Raw genomic sequence first — 19,055 nt, 5'->3', positions numbered from 1 at the left:
AACAGGCTAATCCTCCGCCTTGCGGCGCCGGCACACCGGGTTCTAGTCCCGGTCGGGGCACCGATCCTGTCCCGGTTGCCCCTCTTCCAGGCCAGCTCTCTGCTGTGGCCAGGGAGTGCAGTGGAGGATGGCCCAAGTGTTTGGGCTCTGCACCCCATGGGAGACCAGGAGAAGCACCTGGCTCCTGCCATCGGATCAGCGCGGTGCGCCGGCCGCAGCGCGCTACCGCGGCGGCCATTGGAGGGTGAACCAACGGCAAAGGAAGACCTTTCTCTCTGTCTCTCTCTCTCACTGTCCACTCCGCCTGTCAAAAAAAAAAAAAAAAAAAAAGAATTTCTGCCCCCAAGATGAAGGAAAGGACATGCCAAATTCTCAGAGACAACAGCAGTGTTTTAACTTTTACAACTGGAGCTGATTATAGTACCTGTTATGTAGTAGATATTTGTTCTTTTATTTATTAGATAAGTATTACAAGATTATTATATTATGTCTATTGCAGAAAGATGTAGAAGAAAATACTAGGTTCATGGATCTTACAACTCAATTGCTATTATGAAGTTTCTTTTTTTTTCTTAATTAATTTATTAATTTGGAAGGGAGAGGCAGAGAGAAAAAGAGGTCTTCCATCCACTGGTTCACTCCCCAGATGGCCTCAAGAGCTGCAGCTGCGCCGATCCAAAGCAAGAAGCCAGGAGCTTCTTCCAGGTCTCCCACACACTTGCAGGGGCCCAAAGACTTGGGCCATCTTCCACTGATTTCCTAGGCCATAGCAGAGAAGTGGATCGAAAGTAGAGCAGCCAGGACTTGAACCAGCACCCACATGGGATGCCAGCACTGTAGGCAGCGGCTTTACCGACCATAGTGCCAGCCCCATGAAATTTCTTAAGAGAATATGTAATAGAAGTAATTAACTTAGTTTCCCTGAAGAAGTAATTTCTTTTTATTTATTTGAAAGTCAGAGTTACACAGAGTGAGGAGAGGCAGAGAGAGAGATGTCTTCCGTCCGATGGTTCACTCCCCAATTGGCCGCAATGGCCGGAGCTCGCTGATTCGAAGCCAGGAGCCAGGAGCTTCTTCCGGGTCTCTCATGTGGGTGCAGGGGCCCAAGGACTTGGGCCATCTTCCACTGCTTTCCCAGGCCATAGCAGAGAGCTGGATTTGTAGAGGAGCAGCTGGGACTGGAACCAGAGCCCATACGGGATGGCGACACTTCAGGCCAGGCCACTAACCCTCTGCGCCACAGCGCCGGCCCTGAACAAGTAATTTCTAAGCTAAGAATCTGAAAAATAGATTCATCTGTTATTTAAAGAGATAAGGTCAAGAGGCCAGCACTGTGGCGTAGTGGGCTAAGACTCTGCTTGCGGCACCTGCATCCCATGTTGGTACCAGTTTGTGTTCCAGCTGCACCTCTCAGCTCTCTGCTGTGGCCTGGGAAAGCAGTAGAAGATGGCACAGGTCCTTGGGCCCCTGCACCCACATGGGAGACCCAGAAGTTGCCTGGGACTTAATTTCAGTCTGTGATATTTTAAGCTAAACTATAACTTAGTAAATTAGAGAAATAACCCATATGTGTGTGTGTGTGTGTATGTATGGAAGCTTGCTATGTGACATTGTGCATCAGTAGAGAAACAACACTACCTCAAAAGTTGACATTCCATGAAATGGCAATTAGATTAACCCCCAGTTGACTAAATACATAGATTTGAAAAGGATAGTTTAAACTTAAATAGTGTGAGAAGAAAATAAATTTATAATCTTGTCAGATGATTTCAAAAACAAGATCTCAAAAGATAACCATAAAGATAAAGAGATAGATTATAGAAAATGAAGAACTTAGGTACACCAGACAAGAACATAACAAAAATATGAAGACTGCCTGTAGACTGGGAGGATATTTACATGAAAAATAATTAAATATTAATTTGTATTATACTTGTATCCAAAATATATGAATAAAAGAAAATAATTTTACAGAATAACCCTTATAATCTGAGAGTTCTGTCCTGGATATCCTAGCAAACCTCTAGTCTGAGGGACAACAGCAAAAATTTTTCAGAAAGTTAGTAATGAGAATGGTCATAATTTATATAAAAAAATCATCCTAAGTCAACAGGAAAGGAGATAAGTAAATTGTAATTTTTTTATACAATGTATATTTGTAGCATAATAATTAATTACAGCAGTCTGGAAATAATGTAGATGAATTTTTTTTTAATTACTTGCTTACTTCAAATGCAGAATTAGAGAAAGAAAAGGGAAGAGAGACAGTTCACTTCCCATGTGGCAACAACAGTTGGGGCTAGTCCAGGCCAAAGCCAGGAGTCTAAAACTCCATCCAGGTCTCCCACATGGGTGGCAGGGACCTAAGTATTTGGGCAATTTTCTGCTGCCCTCTCAGGCACATTAGCACGGTGCTGTATCCAAAATGGAGCAGCCAGATCTGAAACCGATGTTCATATGAGATGCTGGAGTGAAAGGCGGCAGCTTAACCTGCTGTACCATGGTGCCAGCCCCTAGGTGAATCTTAAAAACATAATCTAAACATGACGCACCACCTTATTTTCTAAATCCAAAAAACAAAGCTTAAAAAGTTACTGTATAGGTATAGATTAATATGTCAGAAAAACATTTATCTTGTCCTAACCTCTTCCTTTTTCTTTCCTGAAAAAAATTCAGTCTTATTTTTTTTTTAATCTCTCTCTTTTTTTGTGTGTGGGGGGGAGATTTATTTATTTACTTGAAAGGCAGAGTTACAGAGAAGCAGAGAGAGCGAGCGAGCACCAGTCCCAAAAAATTCAATCTTTTTTTTTTTTTAATTTTTTAGTAAATAAAAATTTCCAAAGTACAGTTTATGGATTACAATGGCTCCCCCCCTACTATAATTTCCCTCCCACTCACACCCTTCCCATCTCCCATTCCATTCACATCAAGATTCATTTTCAATTTTCTTTATATACAGAAGATTGATTTAGTATATATTAAGTAAAGATTTCATCAGTTTGCACCCACACAGAAACAAAGTGTAAAATACTGTTTCAGTACTAGTTATAGCATTACTTCACATTGGACAACACATTAAGGACAGATCCCACATGAGAAGTAAGTACACAGTGACTCCTGTTGTTGACTTAACAATTTGACACTCTTGTTTATGGCGTCAGTAATCTCCCTAGGCTCTAGTCATGAGTTGCCAAGGCTATGGAAGCCTTTTGAGTTCACCGACTTCGATCTTATTCCGACAGGGTCATAGTCAAAGTGGAAGTTCTTTCCTCCCTTCAGAGAAAGGTACCTGCTTCAATCTTAAAACCACTAGATGGGGCCGGTGCCGCAGCTGAATAGGCTAATCCTCCACCTTGCGGCACCGGAACACCAGGTTCTAGTCCCACTCGGGGTGCCGGATTCTGTCCCGGTTGCCCCTCTTCCAGGCCAGCTCTCTGCTGTGGCCAGGGAGTGCAGTGGAGGATGGCCCAAGTCCTTGGGCCCTGCACCCGCATGGGAGACCAGGATAAGCACCTGGCTCCTGGCTTTGGATCAGCGCGGTGTGCCGGCCGCAGCATGCCGGCCGTGGCGGCCATTGGAGGGTGAACCAACGGCAAAAGGAAGACCTTTCTCTCTGTCTCTCTCTCTCACTGTCCACTCTGCCTGTCAAAAAAAAAAAAAAAAAAAAAAAAAAAACCACTAGATGGGACGCTGGCACTGTGGCGTAGTGGGTGAAGCCACTGCTTTGCAGTACTGGCATCTCATATCAGCACTGGTTTGAGTCCCGGCTGCTCCACTTATGATCCACCTCCTTGATAATGTGCCTGGGAAAGCAGCGGAAAATGGCTCAAGTCCTTGGGCCCCTGCACTCACGTGGGAGACCCAAAAGAAACTCCTGGTTCCTGCCTTCAGATCTGCCCAGCTCCGGTCATTTTGGCCATTTAGAGAGTGAGCCAGCATATAGAAGATCTCTCTCTCTGCTCCTGCCTCTGCTGCTCTCTAACTTTGCCTTTCAAATAAATAAGTAAATAAATCTTTAAAAAAAAAAAAAGGCATTAGTTAGATATGCTCGTAGAACATGGGAGCCGTATGCCTCTGAGTTGAGTGTGAGAGCCTTGGTGGTATACGTATTTTTAAGCAAATGAGGGAAAGGAAGTGAAAATTCAGTAAAGTGTCAGAGCCAAATTCTGATACCTAAATGACCCTTAACGACGTCACCTAAGTGAAATAAGTGAGACACAAAGGGACACATACTGTGTGATTCCACTTATATGAGGAACCTAGAATAGGCAAATTCATATAGATAGAAAGTAGAATAGTGGTTATCATGGGTTGGTGAGAGGGTGGAATGGGAGGTTTTTTTGCTTTGTTTAGTTTTTTAAGATTTATTTATTTGAAAGGCAGATTATAGAAAGAAAAGGAGAGAGAGATCGATCTTCCATTTGCTGGTTCTCTCCTCAAACAACCATACTGGTCAGTGCTTGTTCAGGCCAAAGCCAGGAGCCTGGACATCCATCCTGTCTCACGCTGATGCAGGGTCCCAATGAATTGGGCCATCTGCTGCTGCTTTTCCCAGGCCATTAGCAGGGAGTTGGATCAGAAGTGGAGTAACCGAGACTTGAACTGGCAACCTTAGGGAATACCAATATGGCAGACGGTGGCTTAACCCACTACATCACACCAGCCTATGGGAGTTTGTCTTTTTTTTTTTTTTTTTTTTAAGATTTATCTTATTTGTTTGAAAGAGTTACAAAGAGAGGTAGAGACAGTGAGAGAGGTCTTCCATCAGCTGGTTCATTCCCCAGACGGCCGCAACGGCCAGAGCTGCGCCGATCCAAAGCCAGGAGTCAGGAACTTCTCTGGGTCTCCCATGTGGGTGCAGGGGCCCAAGTCCTTAGACCATCTTCCACTGCTTTCCCAGGCCATAGCAGATAGCTGGTTCAGAAGAGGAGCAGCTGGTACTATATGGGATACCGGCACTTCAGGCCAAGGCTTAACCCGCTGTGCCACAGTGCCAGGCTCTTTTTTTTTGGCGAGGGGAGTTTGTCTTTTATAGATTCAGTGTTTCTGTTGGGGATAATGAAAAAGTTGAAGATGGATAGTATTTGATGGTTATAAAACAATATGGATGTACTTCGTGCCACTGAATTTTACACTTAGAAATAGCTTAAACTGTAAATATGGTTTATACATTATACCACATGGTTGGGGGCCATGTTGTGGCACAGCAGATTAGATCTCTGCCTGCAATACCAGCATCCCATTTGGGTGCCAGTCCAAGCCCCTGCAGCTCTACTTCTGATGGTTCCTTGCTAATGTGCCTGAGAAGGCAGCAGCAGATGACCCGAGTGCTTGGTACCCTGTACCCACATGGGAAACCTAGATGGAGTTCCAGGCTCCTGACTTCAGCCTGGCCTAACACTGACCATTACAGCCATTTGAAGAGTGAACCAGCAGGTGGAAGATTCTCTCTGTTTGTCTTTCCATCTCTCTCTGTAAATCTCTCAGTCTGTTTCTGGATTCTGTTCTGTTCTTTGGTCTACATTTCTTTCCTTCAGCTGGTACCACATTGTCTTGATGACTATACTTTTATAGTAAGTCTTGAAATCAAATAATCAGTCCTTCAAATTTTTCTAGCTTTTGTCTTTTCATATAAATATGTTTTGGAAATGAAGAACTACAACTTACCTTTACATACAACTGACAGAAATTATCTTTCTGTTTTGCCAAAAATAAAACCTCTTCTGTTGGTATTTGATTGAGATTGTGTTAATAAATCAATTAGGGAAAAATTGCCATCTTAATTATTGAGTGTTTCAATTCATGGATAAAGTATATTTCTCCATTTATTTCGGTTACCTTTGATTTTTTTGATCAATGTTTTTACCAGTTTCACTCTAACATACTTTATGCATTTTGTTAGATTTATGTTTTGTTTTTATTTTAAATTAAATAATTCTTTTTCTACTTAATTTCAATTTCCATTTGTTCACTGATAGAAATACAGTTGCTTTTCTATATATTTCTGTCATGTGTATCTAAGGATAGTTTGTAGTTCTTCATTCCCAGTCTTTTTTTCTTTCCTTTTTGTACTGGCTAGGACCTTGTTCACATCCCAAGTCTATGTTTGCTTATGTTTATTTTATTTTTTAAAAATGTTTATTTTTATCTACTTGAAGAGACACACCCACACAGAGATCTTCCATTTGCTGGTTTATGCCTTAAATGCCCACAACAGCCAGGGCTGGGCTACACCAAAGCTAAGAGCCCAAAATTCTATCTTGCTTGGGAGTAGGGGCCCAAGCACTTGCGCCATTATCCGCTGCCTCTGAGGATGCATTAACGGAGGGTTGGATTGGAAGCAGAGTGGCCAGGACTCAGAACTGGCACTTTGATACAGGATGCAGACATCCCAAATATTGTTTAATCTACTGCACCACAGTTTCTGCCTCATGCTTATGTTTATAGAGAGGCAGAGAGAGAGAGAAACAGAGGTCTTCCATTTGCTGGTTCACTTCCCAGATGGCCATGACACTGGAGCTGCACTAATCCAAAGCCAGGAGCCAGGAGCATCCTCTGTGTCTCCCACGAAGGTGCAGGGGCCTAAAGACTTGGCTGTCTTCTGGTTTCCCAGGCCTTAGCAGAGAGCTGGGTCAGAAGTGGAACAGCCAGAACTTGAAGCGGTTCCCATATGGGATGCTGGCACTATAGGCAGCGCTTTACCTGCTATAACATAGCGCCAACCCTGCTTAAGTTTATTTATAATTTCCAGGGTTTGTAATTGTACCTAGCAGAAAGATAAGAAGGTAGAAGTGAATCTACCTGTTACATCTTTATGTGGAACTGGAATCACCTATATATTTTTAAAGGTGTTTTTGTGTGTTTTAGGATTCTGTTTATATATATATATATATATATATATTTTTTTTTTTTTTTTGACAGGCAGAGTGGACAGTGAGAGAGAGAGAGAAAGGTCTTCCTTTTGCCATTGGTTCACCCTCCAATGGCCGCCGCGGTAGGCGCGCTGCGGCCAGCGCACCGTGCTGATCTGATGGCAGGAGCCAGGTGCTTCTCCTGGTCTCCCATGGGGTGCAGGGCCCAAGGACTTGGGCCATCCTCCACTGCACTCCCTGGCCACAGCAGAGAGCTGGCCTGGAAGAGGGGCAACCGGGACAGGATCGGTGCCCTGACCAGGACTAGAACCCGGTGTGCCGGCGCCGCAAGGCAGAGGATTAGCCTAGTAAGCCATGGCGCCGGCCGCCTGTTTATATATTTTTTAAAAGATTTTATTTATTTATTTGAGAGGTAGAGTTACAGATAGTGAGAAAGAGAGACAGAGAGAAAGATCTTCGTCCGTTGGTTCACTACCCAAATGGCCACAATGGCCGGAGCTGCGGCGATCCGAAGCTAGGAGCCAGGTGCTTCTTCCCAGTCTCCTATGTGTGTACAGGCGGCCAAGGATTTGGGCCATCTTCTACTGCTTTCCCAGGCCACAGCAGAGAGCTGGATCAAAAGTGGAGCAGCCGGGACTAGAACCAGCACACATGGGATGCCAGCGCCACAGGTGGAGGATTAACCTACTGCGCCACGGCGCCGCCCCTGTCTTAGGATTCTCTTTTGACAGGCTTTCCCTCCCTCTCACATTTTGACAGATTTCAGTCATTATTTTATTGCCTTCTGGCTTGTGTGGTTTTAGTCATGAGATGTGCACTGATTTCTACTTTGGTAGCCCTCTGTTTTCTCTGGCTGCTTCTGTTTTCTTCCTAAGTAGTTATTAGTAAGTTTACTACAGTATACCTTGTTCGTTTTATTTGAGTTGATAATGTTAATGTTGAATTGGGACTTTTTTTAAGCTGAAACTCTTTTTTTTTTTTTAATTATTTATTTATTTGAAAGAGTTACAGAGAGGGAGAAAAAGGGGTGGGGAGATTTCCATCTATTGGTTCACTCCCCCAGGTGGCCTCAACTGCCAGAGGTGGGCCATGCTAAAGCCAGGAGCTTCTTACAGGTCTCCCATGTGGGTGACAGCATCCCAAGCACTTGGGCCATCTTCTGCTTTTCCTAGACCATTAGCAGGGAGCTGGATCAGAGAATGCCACTGTGTAAGCAGCGACTTTATTTGCTACTCCACAAGCCAGCCCTTAACTGAAACTCTTAAATTTCTTCATTGTGTTCCCTTACTTTATGGACATTAAACTATTGTATGTCTGATTTTTGTTTTCTCTTATGGTTTTCATTTTTTGTTTCACTAGAAATTTCTTCTGTCCTGGGGTCTCAGGATTGTGGCTGCTTATTGTGTTGTCTCCTAGGTCATTGATTCTTTTTTTTCTCTTTAAAATTAATTTCTATATATCTGTTTGGGTTGTTTCTATCATATCTCAAGTTTACTGATCTTTTCTTCTCTAATATCTAATTTGCTTTTCAATATTCTGCAGTAAATTTTTCATTTCAGATTTCCTATATTGCAAGTCTCAGTGCTCCCTTTTTGAATAAAGTCTTTCATTCTCCTCCTCCTCGTCATGTAAGTCCTCTTCTCTTTGTGGTGTCTGAGGGTATTTCTGTTGAGTAATTTTCCTCCTGAGTCACACTTTCCTGCGTTTTGGCTTGTGTAGAAATTTTTTATTAGATATAAGATGTTGTGACTGTCACCTTATTACATTCCTGGTTTTTGTTGGTTTTCTTTATAATTACTCAGTTTTACTTTGATAATTAAGTTGCTTATGGACCAACTTGGATTCTTTAGAAGACTGTTGTTAAGTTTAGTGGGAGCTGACCTTGATTCCAGGGATAGTGAGTAACAAAAGTGAGTAACAGTTCCCTCTGGAATCTCTATTGAGTGCATCCAGTGGTAGACAGTTCCTTTTCACTCTGTGTGATCTGAGTACTCTACCTACCAGCATGTATAAGCTCTAGGAATCATTCCCCCTTGGAATTTTCAAGTAATTCTTTGTTCTGCCAAATGAACTTTACACGCACAAGTTAGCATTTTGCAGTATAGTAAAAGAGACTCATATACAGATTTCTAGAGTTATTAACAGTCTTTGTAGCTTTCTTCTTTCTGGTACTCAGTTCCATGAATTCCTGCCTCTTTGTACTGTGATCATCTGATCTCTTTATTTTCAGCTCATCAGGTTAGCCATTCTCTGCTTGATTTCTCCTTGTAAACCATAGTCATTCTTCAAAAGGAAGATGGCTGTATGACTCACTTATTTTTATTTTTTAAATTTTTTCAGGGATCACAGTGCTGTGCTATTGTCCAATGTCTGACAATAATTGTTTCATTATTTTTTGTAGGTTTCCAGTAGTTTACCATATCTCTGTTAGCTTTTGTCAGGAAGACAAGTCTGGTATCAGTTATTTTAGTTTGACCAGATGAGAAAGTCCTCCTATCTCTTTAATTGTTGTGATGTCTTTTAGACAATTATTCACAGGAAAATATTTTTTTTACAATACAACTATCTTTAAACTTCTATTTCTAGCTTTTCTGAAGCACCAGTTGAGATTCCCAGTCCTTCTGACACCCCAGCCAAACCTCCCGAACCTGAAAGTACCTTGCAGCCTGTGCTCTCTCTCATCCCAAGGGAAAAGAAGGCCCCACGTCCCCCAAAGAAGAAGTATCAGAAAGCAGGGCTGTATTCTGATGTTTACAAAACTACAGAGTAAGTAGTGTGATCTATCAGCTGATCCTTTAAAACCCTGCTATGTGGAAAAAAACACATTGAATATAAAAAAGAATACAAATGTACTATACGCTAATATCAATCTCATCTCACATACCTCAGTGTTCACTGTACCCATGATACTGTTGAAGATGACTGATTATCTTCCCTGACTTTTATCTTCTCTCTGCTTTCTAAATTATATTGTCATAGTTTAGATTGCTTTTTTAAGATTTATATATGTATTTATTTATTTGAAACGCAGAGAGAGTCCAGGGAGAGTCAAAGCAAAAGAGAGAGCTTCATCCCACATTGGCCAAGGCTGGGCCAGGCCAAAGCCAGGAATTCCATCAGGGTCTTCCACGTGAGTGGGAGGGGCTGTTGTACATGGGCCATCTGCTGCTGCTCTCCCATATACTTCAGATTCTAATGATGCTTTATTTATTTTAGTTTAGCTTTATTTGAAAGACAGAGCTCCTGTCCACTGGCTTAATCCCAAATGTCCACAACAGCCAGGGCTGGGCCAGAATGAATCAGGGAAACAGAAATTCAATCGAGGCCCTCGTGTGGATGGCAAGACCCCAACTACCTGAGCCGATATTGCTGCCTTCCAGGGTGCATATCAGCAGGAAGCTGGAATTGACAGAGCCAGAAATGAACCTAAGCACTCTGACACAGGATACAGGCATCCAAACCTTCAGGCCAAATACCTGCCCCAATGCTATTTTTTGTTAAGAATAAGAAAATGGCACTGTCGGTATAACTGAAATAATATTGATGTTGTTCTGCTTCTTTTGTCTATGTTCCAAAAAAATTTGCCAAATGAATGAAATCCTTACTTGGAAGAACTTCATATTCTGTTGGCACTCTAATTGAGAATTTTTATTATTATTATTATTTTTATTTATTTGTTTGAGAGAGGTAGAAACAGAGAGAGGTCTTCCATTCACTGGTTCACTCCCCAGATGGCCACAATGGCCAGAGCTGCACCAATCTGAAGCCAGGAGCCAGGAATTTCTTCTGGGTCTCCTACGTGGGTGCAGGGGCCCAAAGACTTGGGCCATCTTCTACTTCTTTCCCAGGCCATAGCAGAGAGCTGGATTGGAAGAGGAGCAGCGGGGACTAAAACTGGCACCCATATGGGATGCTGGCACTTCAGGCCAGGGCTTTAACCCACTGCGCCACAGTGCCAACACCTCTAACTGTGAATTTTTAAACCACCAAAGAGATACCAGCTAAATATATCATCAAGTAAGAAGTATTCTATAGAATAAATTGAGTTAGATTTTGGGAACTGATCATTTTTGCCAAGTGTAGAATGATATTCCAGTCCGAACAGTATATGCCAGGATGAAAAGATTTTTCATATATCAAAAGAACTCAATAGTTAAGGGTTTCTGGGGGACAGCACCGTGGCTCACTAGGTTAATCCTGTGCCTGTAGCACTGGCATCCCACGTGGGCACCGGGTTCTTTTTTTTTTTTTTTTTTTACAGGCAGAGTGAACAGTGAGAGAGAGAGACAGAGAGAAAGGTCTTCCTTTTCCCTTGGTTCACCCCCCAATGGCCGCTGCAGCCGGTGTGCTGCGCTGATCCGAAGCCAGGAGCCAGGTGCTTCTCCTGGTCTCCCATGTGGGTGCAGGGCCCAAGAATTTGGGCCATCCTCCACTGCACTCCCGGGCCACAGCAGAGAGCTGGACAGGAAGAGGAGCAACCAGGGCAGAATCCGGCACCCCGACCGGGACTAGAACCCGGTGTGCCAGCACCGCAGGTGGATTAGCCTATTGAGCCGTGGCACTGGCCGGGCACTGGGTTCTAGTCCCGGTTGCTCCTCTTCCAGTCCAGCTCTCTGCTGTGGCCCAGGAGGGCAGTGGCAGATGACCCAAGTGCTTGGGCACCTGCACCTGCATGGGAGACCAAAAAGAGGCACTTGGCTCCTGGCTTCGGATTGGCGTAGCTCCGGCCATAGTGGCCATTTGAGGGGTGAACCAACGGAAGGAAGACCTTTTTCTCCGTCTCTCTCTCAGTGTCTAGCTCTGTCAAATGAATAAACAAATAAATAATAATTAAGGGTTTCTGAAATAGCCTTTTAGAAAATAAGTGTTACAACAAGGACCACATAGCTATCATGTCTACTGACTCTAAGATTACTAAACTACAGGATATGAAAAATCACATTGTTTAGGAATGTAAATGAAGAGTATAGGCTTGCTTTTCTAAGATGATAATTCTGACAACAGGGTAGAAAATGAATTCAATGAGTTATAAAAGGGTGAAACAATATCTATCAAAAAGTTATAAGGATATGAATATAAGCCAAAAAAGTGATTGAAAGAGGAATGGTTGTATTTTAGAGATACATCACTGTTTATGTGGTTCAGGTTATCAGCATGTAAACAATATTACTTTGTTTTGTACTGAAAATATTTTTAATCGATTTATCAGTGAAATAACTGAAACAATTTTTGTGCTTTTTATTAACCTTCTAGGTCATGGGAATATTTAATTAGTAAAGCTTGGATTTAGCTACTAATTATAGGCATTTATTTCCCTTTAAGAGAAGTTATAAATAAGTATGCAGTTCAAGGTCATTTTGGTACCTCTACAGTGTCTTCTAAAACCTACTCTTCTTTTTTCCCTGTCAGCACTACACTTGCATTTTTTTTTTTTTAATATTTATTTGAAAGGAAGAGTTAAAGAAGAGGTGGAAGAGGGGAGAGAGAGAGAGATCCTCCATCTGTTGGTTCACTCCCCAAATAGTCCCAACCCCTTAGGTAAGACCAGGCTGAAGCCAGGAGCCCAAAGCTTCTGGTCTCCCACACAAGTGAAAGGGCCCAAGTTCGTGGGCCATCTTCTGCTGCTTTCCCAGGTGCATCAGCAGAGAGCTGGATTGGAAGCAAAGCAGCCAGGTCTCAAACTGGCACCCATATGGGATGCCACATCACAAGCAGAAGCTTAACCTTCTATGCCACAACACTAGCCCCTGCAGTTGGCATTTTTAAGGTTACCTCATGGGGACTGGCACTGTGGCGCAGCAGATTAAAGCCTGGCTGGCAGTGCCAGCATCCCATATGGGCACCAGTTCAAGTCCCAGCTGCTCCGCTTCCAATCCAGCTCTCTGCTATGGCCTGGGAAAGCAGTAGAAGATGGCCCAAGTCCTTGGGTGCCTGGACATGCGTGGGAGACTGGGAAGAAGCTCCTGGCTCCTGGCTTTGGATCAGCTCAGCTCTGACCATTGAGGCCATTTGGGGAGTGAAGCAGCAGGTGGAAGACTTCTCTCTGCCTTTGCCTCTAACTCTCCCTCTCCTCTCTGTGACTCTGACTTCCAAATGAATAAATAAATCTTGGGGACAAAAAGATTTATTTATTTATTTGAAAGGCAGAATTACAGAGAGGGAGAGAAAGCTAGAAAGAGATGGTTCATCTGCTGCCCCACAGTACTGGCTGCAGTTCTTTAATCTTCATCTCACTCTTCCAAAGTCTTGTTTCCTGTCCTCTTTATTTATTGAAAGGCAGAGCAACAGAGATAGATGAAGAGTGAGGAAGAGTAAGAGCGCGTCCATCAGCTGGTTCACTCCCTAAAGGATTTCAACAACCAGGGGTGGGCTTTGCTTATGCCAGAATCCGGGAACTCCATCCAGGTCTCCTAGATGGGTGTCAGGGTCCCAAGCACTTGGGCCGTCTTGTGCTGCCCTCCTAGGCACATTAGCAGAAAGGCCATTGGAAGCCAAGCAGCCGGAGCCCAAACCAGCACTCTGATATGGGATCCCAGATTTGCAAGTGATGGCTTAACCTGCTATGCCACAACATGGGCCCCCACTACTCACTCTCTCTCTCTCTCTCTCTCTCTCTCTCTTTCATTTTAGATTTAATGAGATCCTATTCACATACCATATACTTCATTTCTTTAATGTATACAGTCCAGGAGACAGTATTATCATACAGATTAAGTCGCTGCCTGTGACACTGGCATCCCATTTTGGAGTGCCAGTTTAAGTCTTAGCTGCTCTACTTCTCATTCTGCTCTACACAATTGCGCTTGCGAGGACAGTGGAAAATCGAGCAGTTGGGCCCCTGGCATCCACAATGGAGTTTCAACCTCCTGGCTTCAGCCTGGCCGAGCCCTGGCTGTTTGTGCCATTTGGGGACTGAACCAGTGGATGGAAGATCTCTTTCTATCCCTGTATCTCCCTCTCTGTCACTCTGCCTTTCAAATAAATAAAACAAATCTCTTTTTTTAATTATTATTTAACAGATAGAGTTAGACAGTGAGAGAGAGAGAGACAGAGAGAAAGGTCTTCCTTCCGTTGGTTCACCCCCCAAATGGCCGCTGCAGCTGGAGCTATGCCGATCCGAAGCCAGGAGCCAGGTGCTTCTTCCCGGTCTTCCATAAAACAAATCTTAAAGTATGCAATTTGGGGCCAGCACTGTGACGTAGTGGGGAAAGCCGCCACCTACAGTGCCAGCATCCCACATGGGCGCTGGTTCGAGTCCTGGCTGCTCCACTTCTGATCCAGCTCTCTGCTATGACCTGGGAAAGCAGTGGAAGATGGCCCAAGTCCTTGGGCCCCTGCCCCCATGTAGGAGACCCGGAGGAAGCTTCTGGTTCCTGGCTTTGGGTCAGCTTAGCTCCGGCCATTGTGGCCACTCTCTCTCTCTCTCTCTGTCTCTGCTCTCTCTGTAACTCTATATTTCAAATAAATAAATAAAAATTTTTTAAAAAGTATGCAATTCAGTTGTTTTGGGTTTACAGTCATTTCATTTTTTGACATTACAATGATGTGAAGGCCATATTTGTTCACTTCAAATTTTGGATTTTGATATCCTATCAAGCTAGTGAGTGGCATTCGGTACAGCACTCATGCTTGTGATGCTAGGCAGCGTCCGTTAGCAAGGTCACATTCTTCCCTACGACATGAGAGTATGATGGCCTTCCATATCATGGGAGCGAACAGTTGCTGTTGTACAGTATACTGTTTAGTAAACTACTAGTGTTAGATAGCTAATGCTCTTTCAATATAAAATATTTTGAACTTAGGGATTTTTGGGACATTACTGCATCCTCAAGGAGTATCTGTATGTAATATTGTAAATATTGCCAAATTCAGTCCCAGAGATATATGAGCATGCCTGTTCTTCCACAGTGTAGATCATGTTGTCAAACTTCACTATCAGTCATACAGGTGAGAAATAATATCTCCAGGGAGTTTTAATTTGCATTTTTCTCATATATGAAACTGCTGAGCAACTTTCATATGGATGAAGGCCATTTAATTATCTTTTTCTGTGAACTATCTCTTCACATTTGTTTTTCTGTTTTTGTGTCAGGTCGTTTTTCTTTAGATTTTTAAGAGATCTTTGTATGTCAGGAAGCTTTTCCTTTTGTCTGTGATAAAAATTGCAAATCTATTTTGTTGATTTGTTATTTATATTTTTGTTTCTATTGGCCATGTCCCTTGTTATGCCAGTAACAATATATTTTTGCTGTTAGTATACTATGTTTAATATTGTAACTTTGTAGTAAAATTTGAGCTTAGTATAATTCTGCCAATTTTCTTCTTTTTCACGATTGTTTTGCCAGCTCTGGATTCCTTGCAATTTCCATGTAAATTTCAGAATCAGCTGAAGTTTCTGCAAAATTGGCAGTTAGGATTTTGACAAAATGTGTAGATTGATTTGGGAGGTTTTGCTATCTCAGTATTTAGTAATCTGACCTAATGAAAATAAAATACAGTTCTTTTCATTTAGATCTTAAATTTCTTTTAACAATTTTTATAGTTTTAGTATGCAATTCTTGTGCTTCTTGTTAATTGTACTTCTAAATGTTTTTTCTTTTGATGCTATTGTAAATGGAATTAAGCTTTTTATTTATTTATTTATTTATCTATTTTAATTTTATTTTTGACAGAGTGGATAGTGAGAGAGACAGAGAGAAAGGCCTTCCTTTTTGCCGTTGGTTCACTCTCCAATGGCCGCCGCGGCTGGCGCATCTTGCTGATCTGTATTTGTATACACTAGTAATCAACAGTCCAAAAATTAACTTTAAAATGCTCAATTCCGGCCAGTGCCGTGGCTCAACAGGCTAATCCTCCGCCTTGCGGCGCCAGCACACCGGGTTCTAGTCCCGGTCGGGGCACTGGATTCTGTCCCGGTTGCCCCTCTTCCAGGCCAGCTCTCTGCTATGGCCTGAGAGTGCAGTGGAGGATGGCCCAAGAGCTTGGGCCGTGCACCCCATGGGAGACCAGGAGAAGCACCTGGCTCCTGCCATCGGATCAGCGCGGTGCACCGGCCACGGTGTCCATTGGAGGGTGAACCAACGGCAAAGGAAGACCTTTCTCTCTGTCTCTCTCTCTCTCATTGTCCACTCTGCCTGTCAAAAAAAAAAGTGGACTCCATATTGTAGCTGCTTTCAACCACATGGTATATTGGAATGCTGTTTCAAGTCCTGACTGGCTGCTAATCTGCCTGGGAGGGCAACAGAAAATGGTCCCAAGTGCTTGGGCCACTGCCCCCAGGTGGGAAACCAGGATGGAATTCCTGGCTCCTGTCTTTTTGTTTTTGTTTTTGACAGGTAGAGTGGACAGTGAGAGAGAGAGACAGAGAGAAAGGTCTTCCTTTTTGCCGTTGGTTCACCCTCCAATGGCCGCTGCAGCCAGCGCATCTCGCTGATCCGAAGCCAGGAGCCAGGTGCTTCTCCTGGTCTCCCATGCGGGTGCAGGGCCCAAGGACTTGGGCCATCGTCCACTGCCTTCCCGGGCCACAGCAGAGAGCTGGCCTGGAAGAGGGGCAACCAGGATAGAATCCGGCGCCCCGACCAGGATTAGAACCTGGTGTGCCGGCGCCGCTAGGCGGAGGATTAGCCTGTTGAGCCAGAGCGCCGGCCTCCTGGCTCCTGTCTTTAGCCTGGCCTAGTCCTAGTCCTGGCTGGTATAGCATTTGTGAAGTGAACCAGCAGGTGGAAAACCTCTCTCTATCTACGCCTCTGCCTTCGTAACTCTGCCTTTCAAATAAATAAATAAATATATAAATAAATAAATCCTTTTTTAAGAGTAAAAAAGAAATGTAATGATTTTTTTATACTGATTTATGTCCTGCAACCTAGATGAACTCAATGAACATGCGTAATAGTCTTGTTGTAGATTCTGTTCTTTATTTCTTAACGTTGCTTATTATAACTAAAACATAAATATTTCATGTAGTCAAAGTTATCTTCTGTTTCATTGCTTCTAGATTCAGAGTAATTGTTAGAAAAGCATTCTCACACCCAGATTTTAAGTGTTTAGGAAATTCATCTCATTTTCTTCTATTTGTAATTGCCTGGTTATAATTTTTACATCTGACTCCCTAGTATATTTGAGATATATTCTGATATCTGGGCTGTATTCCATTGACCAAACTTAAGAAAAAGAAAGCTAGTTGTACTTTCAAAATTTATATTTATTAAATAAAAGTTTTCTAAAAAAAATGAAGAAGAAGAAAGCTAATAGCATCCTTTGGTGTCTGGGGGTATTGATGCCAGGATCTTTCTCTTCCCAAAGGATATCAGATCACTTAAATAAAATGTTGTATTTGCACAGCCTCCTGTACACTTTCTGTCATCTCTAGATTACTGATAGTCATGCACTGCACAACAGTGTTTCTGACAACAACATATCACATACATGGTTGTGGTATCAGAAGGCTATAATTGACCTGGAAAATTCCCGTTGCCTAGTGATATCATTAGCTATCAGACACCATAAAACAATTCCTTACCCATTTATGGTGACACTTGTATAAACAAACCTGCACTGTTAGCTGTATAAAAATACAGCGCTTAGGCTGGCACCGCGGCTCACTAGGCTAATCCTCTGCCTGTGGCGCCGGCGCCCCAGGTTCTAATCCCGGTCAGGGCGCCGGATTCTGTCCTGGTTGCTTCTCTTCCAGTCTAGCTCTCTGCTGTGGCCCAGGAAGGCAGTGGACGATGGCCCAAGTCCTTGGGCCCTGCACCCGCATGGGAGACCAGGAGAAGCACCTAGCTCCTGGCCTCGGATTAGCACAGCGTGTGGCCGCGGGGGCCATTTGGGGGGTGAACCAACGGAAAGGAAGACCTTTTTCTCTGTCTCTCTCTCTCTACTATGCCTGTAAAAAAAAAAAAAAATACAGCACTTAAATGTATGTCAGAAAGGCCAGCATGCATCCCATATAGGCAACAGTTTAAGACCCGGCTGCTCCACTTCCAATCCAGCTCACTGCTATGGCCTGGGAAAGCAATAGAAGATGGCCCAAGTCCTGGGGCAACCCTGCACCCATGTGGGATACCCAGAAGAAGTTCTTGGCTCCGGCTGTTGTGGCCAATTAGGGGAATGAACCAGCAGATGGAAGACCAACTGACCTACCTATCTCTCTCTCTCTCTCTCTCCTTCTCTGCCTTTCCTCTCTGTGTAACTACTTCAAATAAATAAATAAATAAATCTTTAAAAAAAAAAAGAAAGGCTGGCATAGTGGGTAAAGCCGCCACCTCCAACACTGGCATCCCATTCGGGCTCCAGTTCAAGACCTGGCTACCCCACTTCAGATTTAGCACCCTGCCAATGTGCCTGGCAAAGCAGCAAAGAATGGCCCAAGTGCTTGGGCCCCTGCACCCATGTGGGAGATCTAGGAGAAGCTCTTGGCTCCTGGCTTCAGCCTGGCTCAGCCCTGGCCATCGGGGCCATCTGGGGAATGAACCAGCAGATAGAAGATTGTGTGTGTGTGTCTGTCTGTCTGTCTTCCTATCTCTTTAACTCTGACTTTCAAATAAATAAATAAATCTTTGAAAAACAACATGTCAGAGTATAGTGAACTCCCCTAAGATTGCTCTTTGTACAATCATATGACCTTCTTCAGGGTTGTTCTATCCTACTGATATCCCATTAAGATGTAGTTATTTCCAAACACAGTCTCCCAGACTCTTTATAATATTTAAGGCCTACCCTGACCTAGTGGAACATATTTGTCTACTCTTACCTCTTTTTTTTTTTTTAAGATTTATTTATTTATTTATTTATTTGAAAGAGTTGCATAAGGGTGGGGGTGAGTGGAGAGACAGATATCTTCCATTCCCTGGTTCACCCCACAAATGGTTGCAACCACCAGGGTTGGTCTGATGTGAAGCCAAGAGCCAGGAGCTTCTTGCAGGTCTCCCACATGGATGCAGGGGCCCAAGTACTTGTGCCATCCTCTGTTCTTTTCCCAGATGCATTAGCAGGGAACTGGACAGCTCTACTCTTGATTCCAGCTTCCTACTAATGACCACCTTGGGAGGCAACAGGTGATGCCTCAAGTTGTTGGGACGCTGTCATCCTGGCTCAGATCTGAGCCGTTGTGGTCACTTGGAGAGTAAACCAGGTGATCTCCCTATGTGTTTGTCTTGCTCTCTCTCTTATAAATAAATAAAT

General features: G+C 43.4%; 1 protein-coding gene across 7 annotated transcripts in view; it reads left to right on the top strand.

Annotated features, from left to right (window-relative positions):
- ASH1L (ASH1 like histone lysine methyltransferase) overlaps positions 1 to 19,055 on the top strand; it is a 236,081-nt gene that overhangs the window by 128,229 nt on the left and 88,797 nt on the right. For 6 of the 7 annotated variants that reach the window (XM_062192443.1, XM_062192440.1, XM_062192439.1 and 3 more), the window contains one exon: positions 9,459 to 9,638. The exons of the other annotated variant lie outside the window; for it this stretch is intronic. In XM_062192443.1, the coding sequence (XP_062048427.1) occupies positions 9,459 to 9,638 (180 nt within the window). The remainder of the gene's footprint in view (positions 1 to 9,458; positions 9,639 to 19,055) is intronic. 7 annotated transcript variants of the gene reach the window in all.

The sequence above is a fragment of the Lepus europaeus genome, chromosome 5 (genome assembly GCF_033115175.1).
Source record: "Lepus europaeus isolate LE1 chromosome 5, mLepTim1.pri, whole genome shotgun sequence".
Classification (NCBI taxonomy): Eukaryota; Metazoa; Chordata; class Mammalia; order Lagomorpha; family Leporidae; genus Lepus; species Lepus europaeus.
The sequence above is the reverse complement of the archived record's forward strand: the minus strand, read 5'-3'. Positions and strand labels throughout refer to the sequence as shown.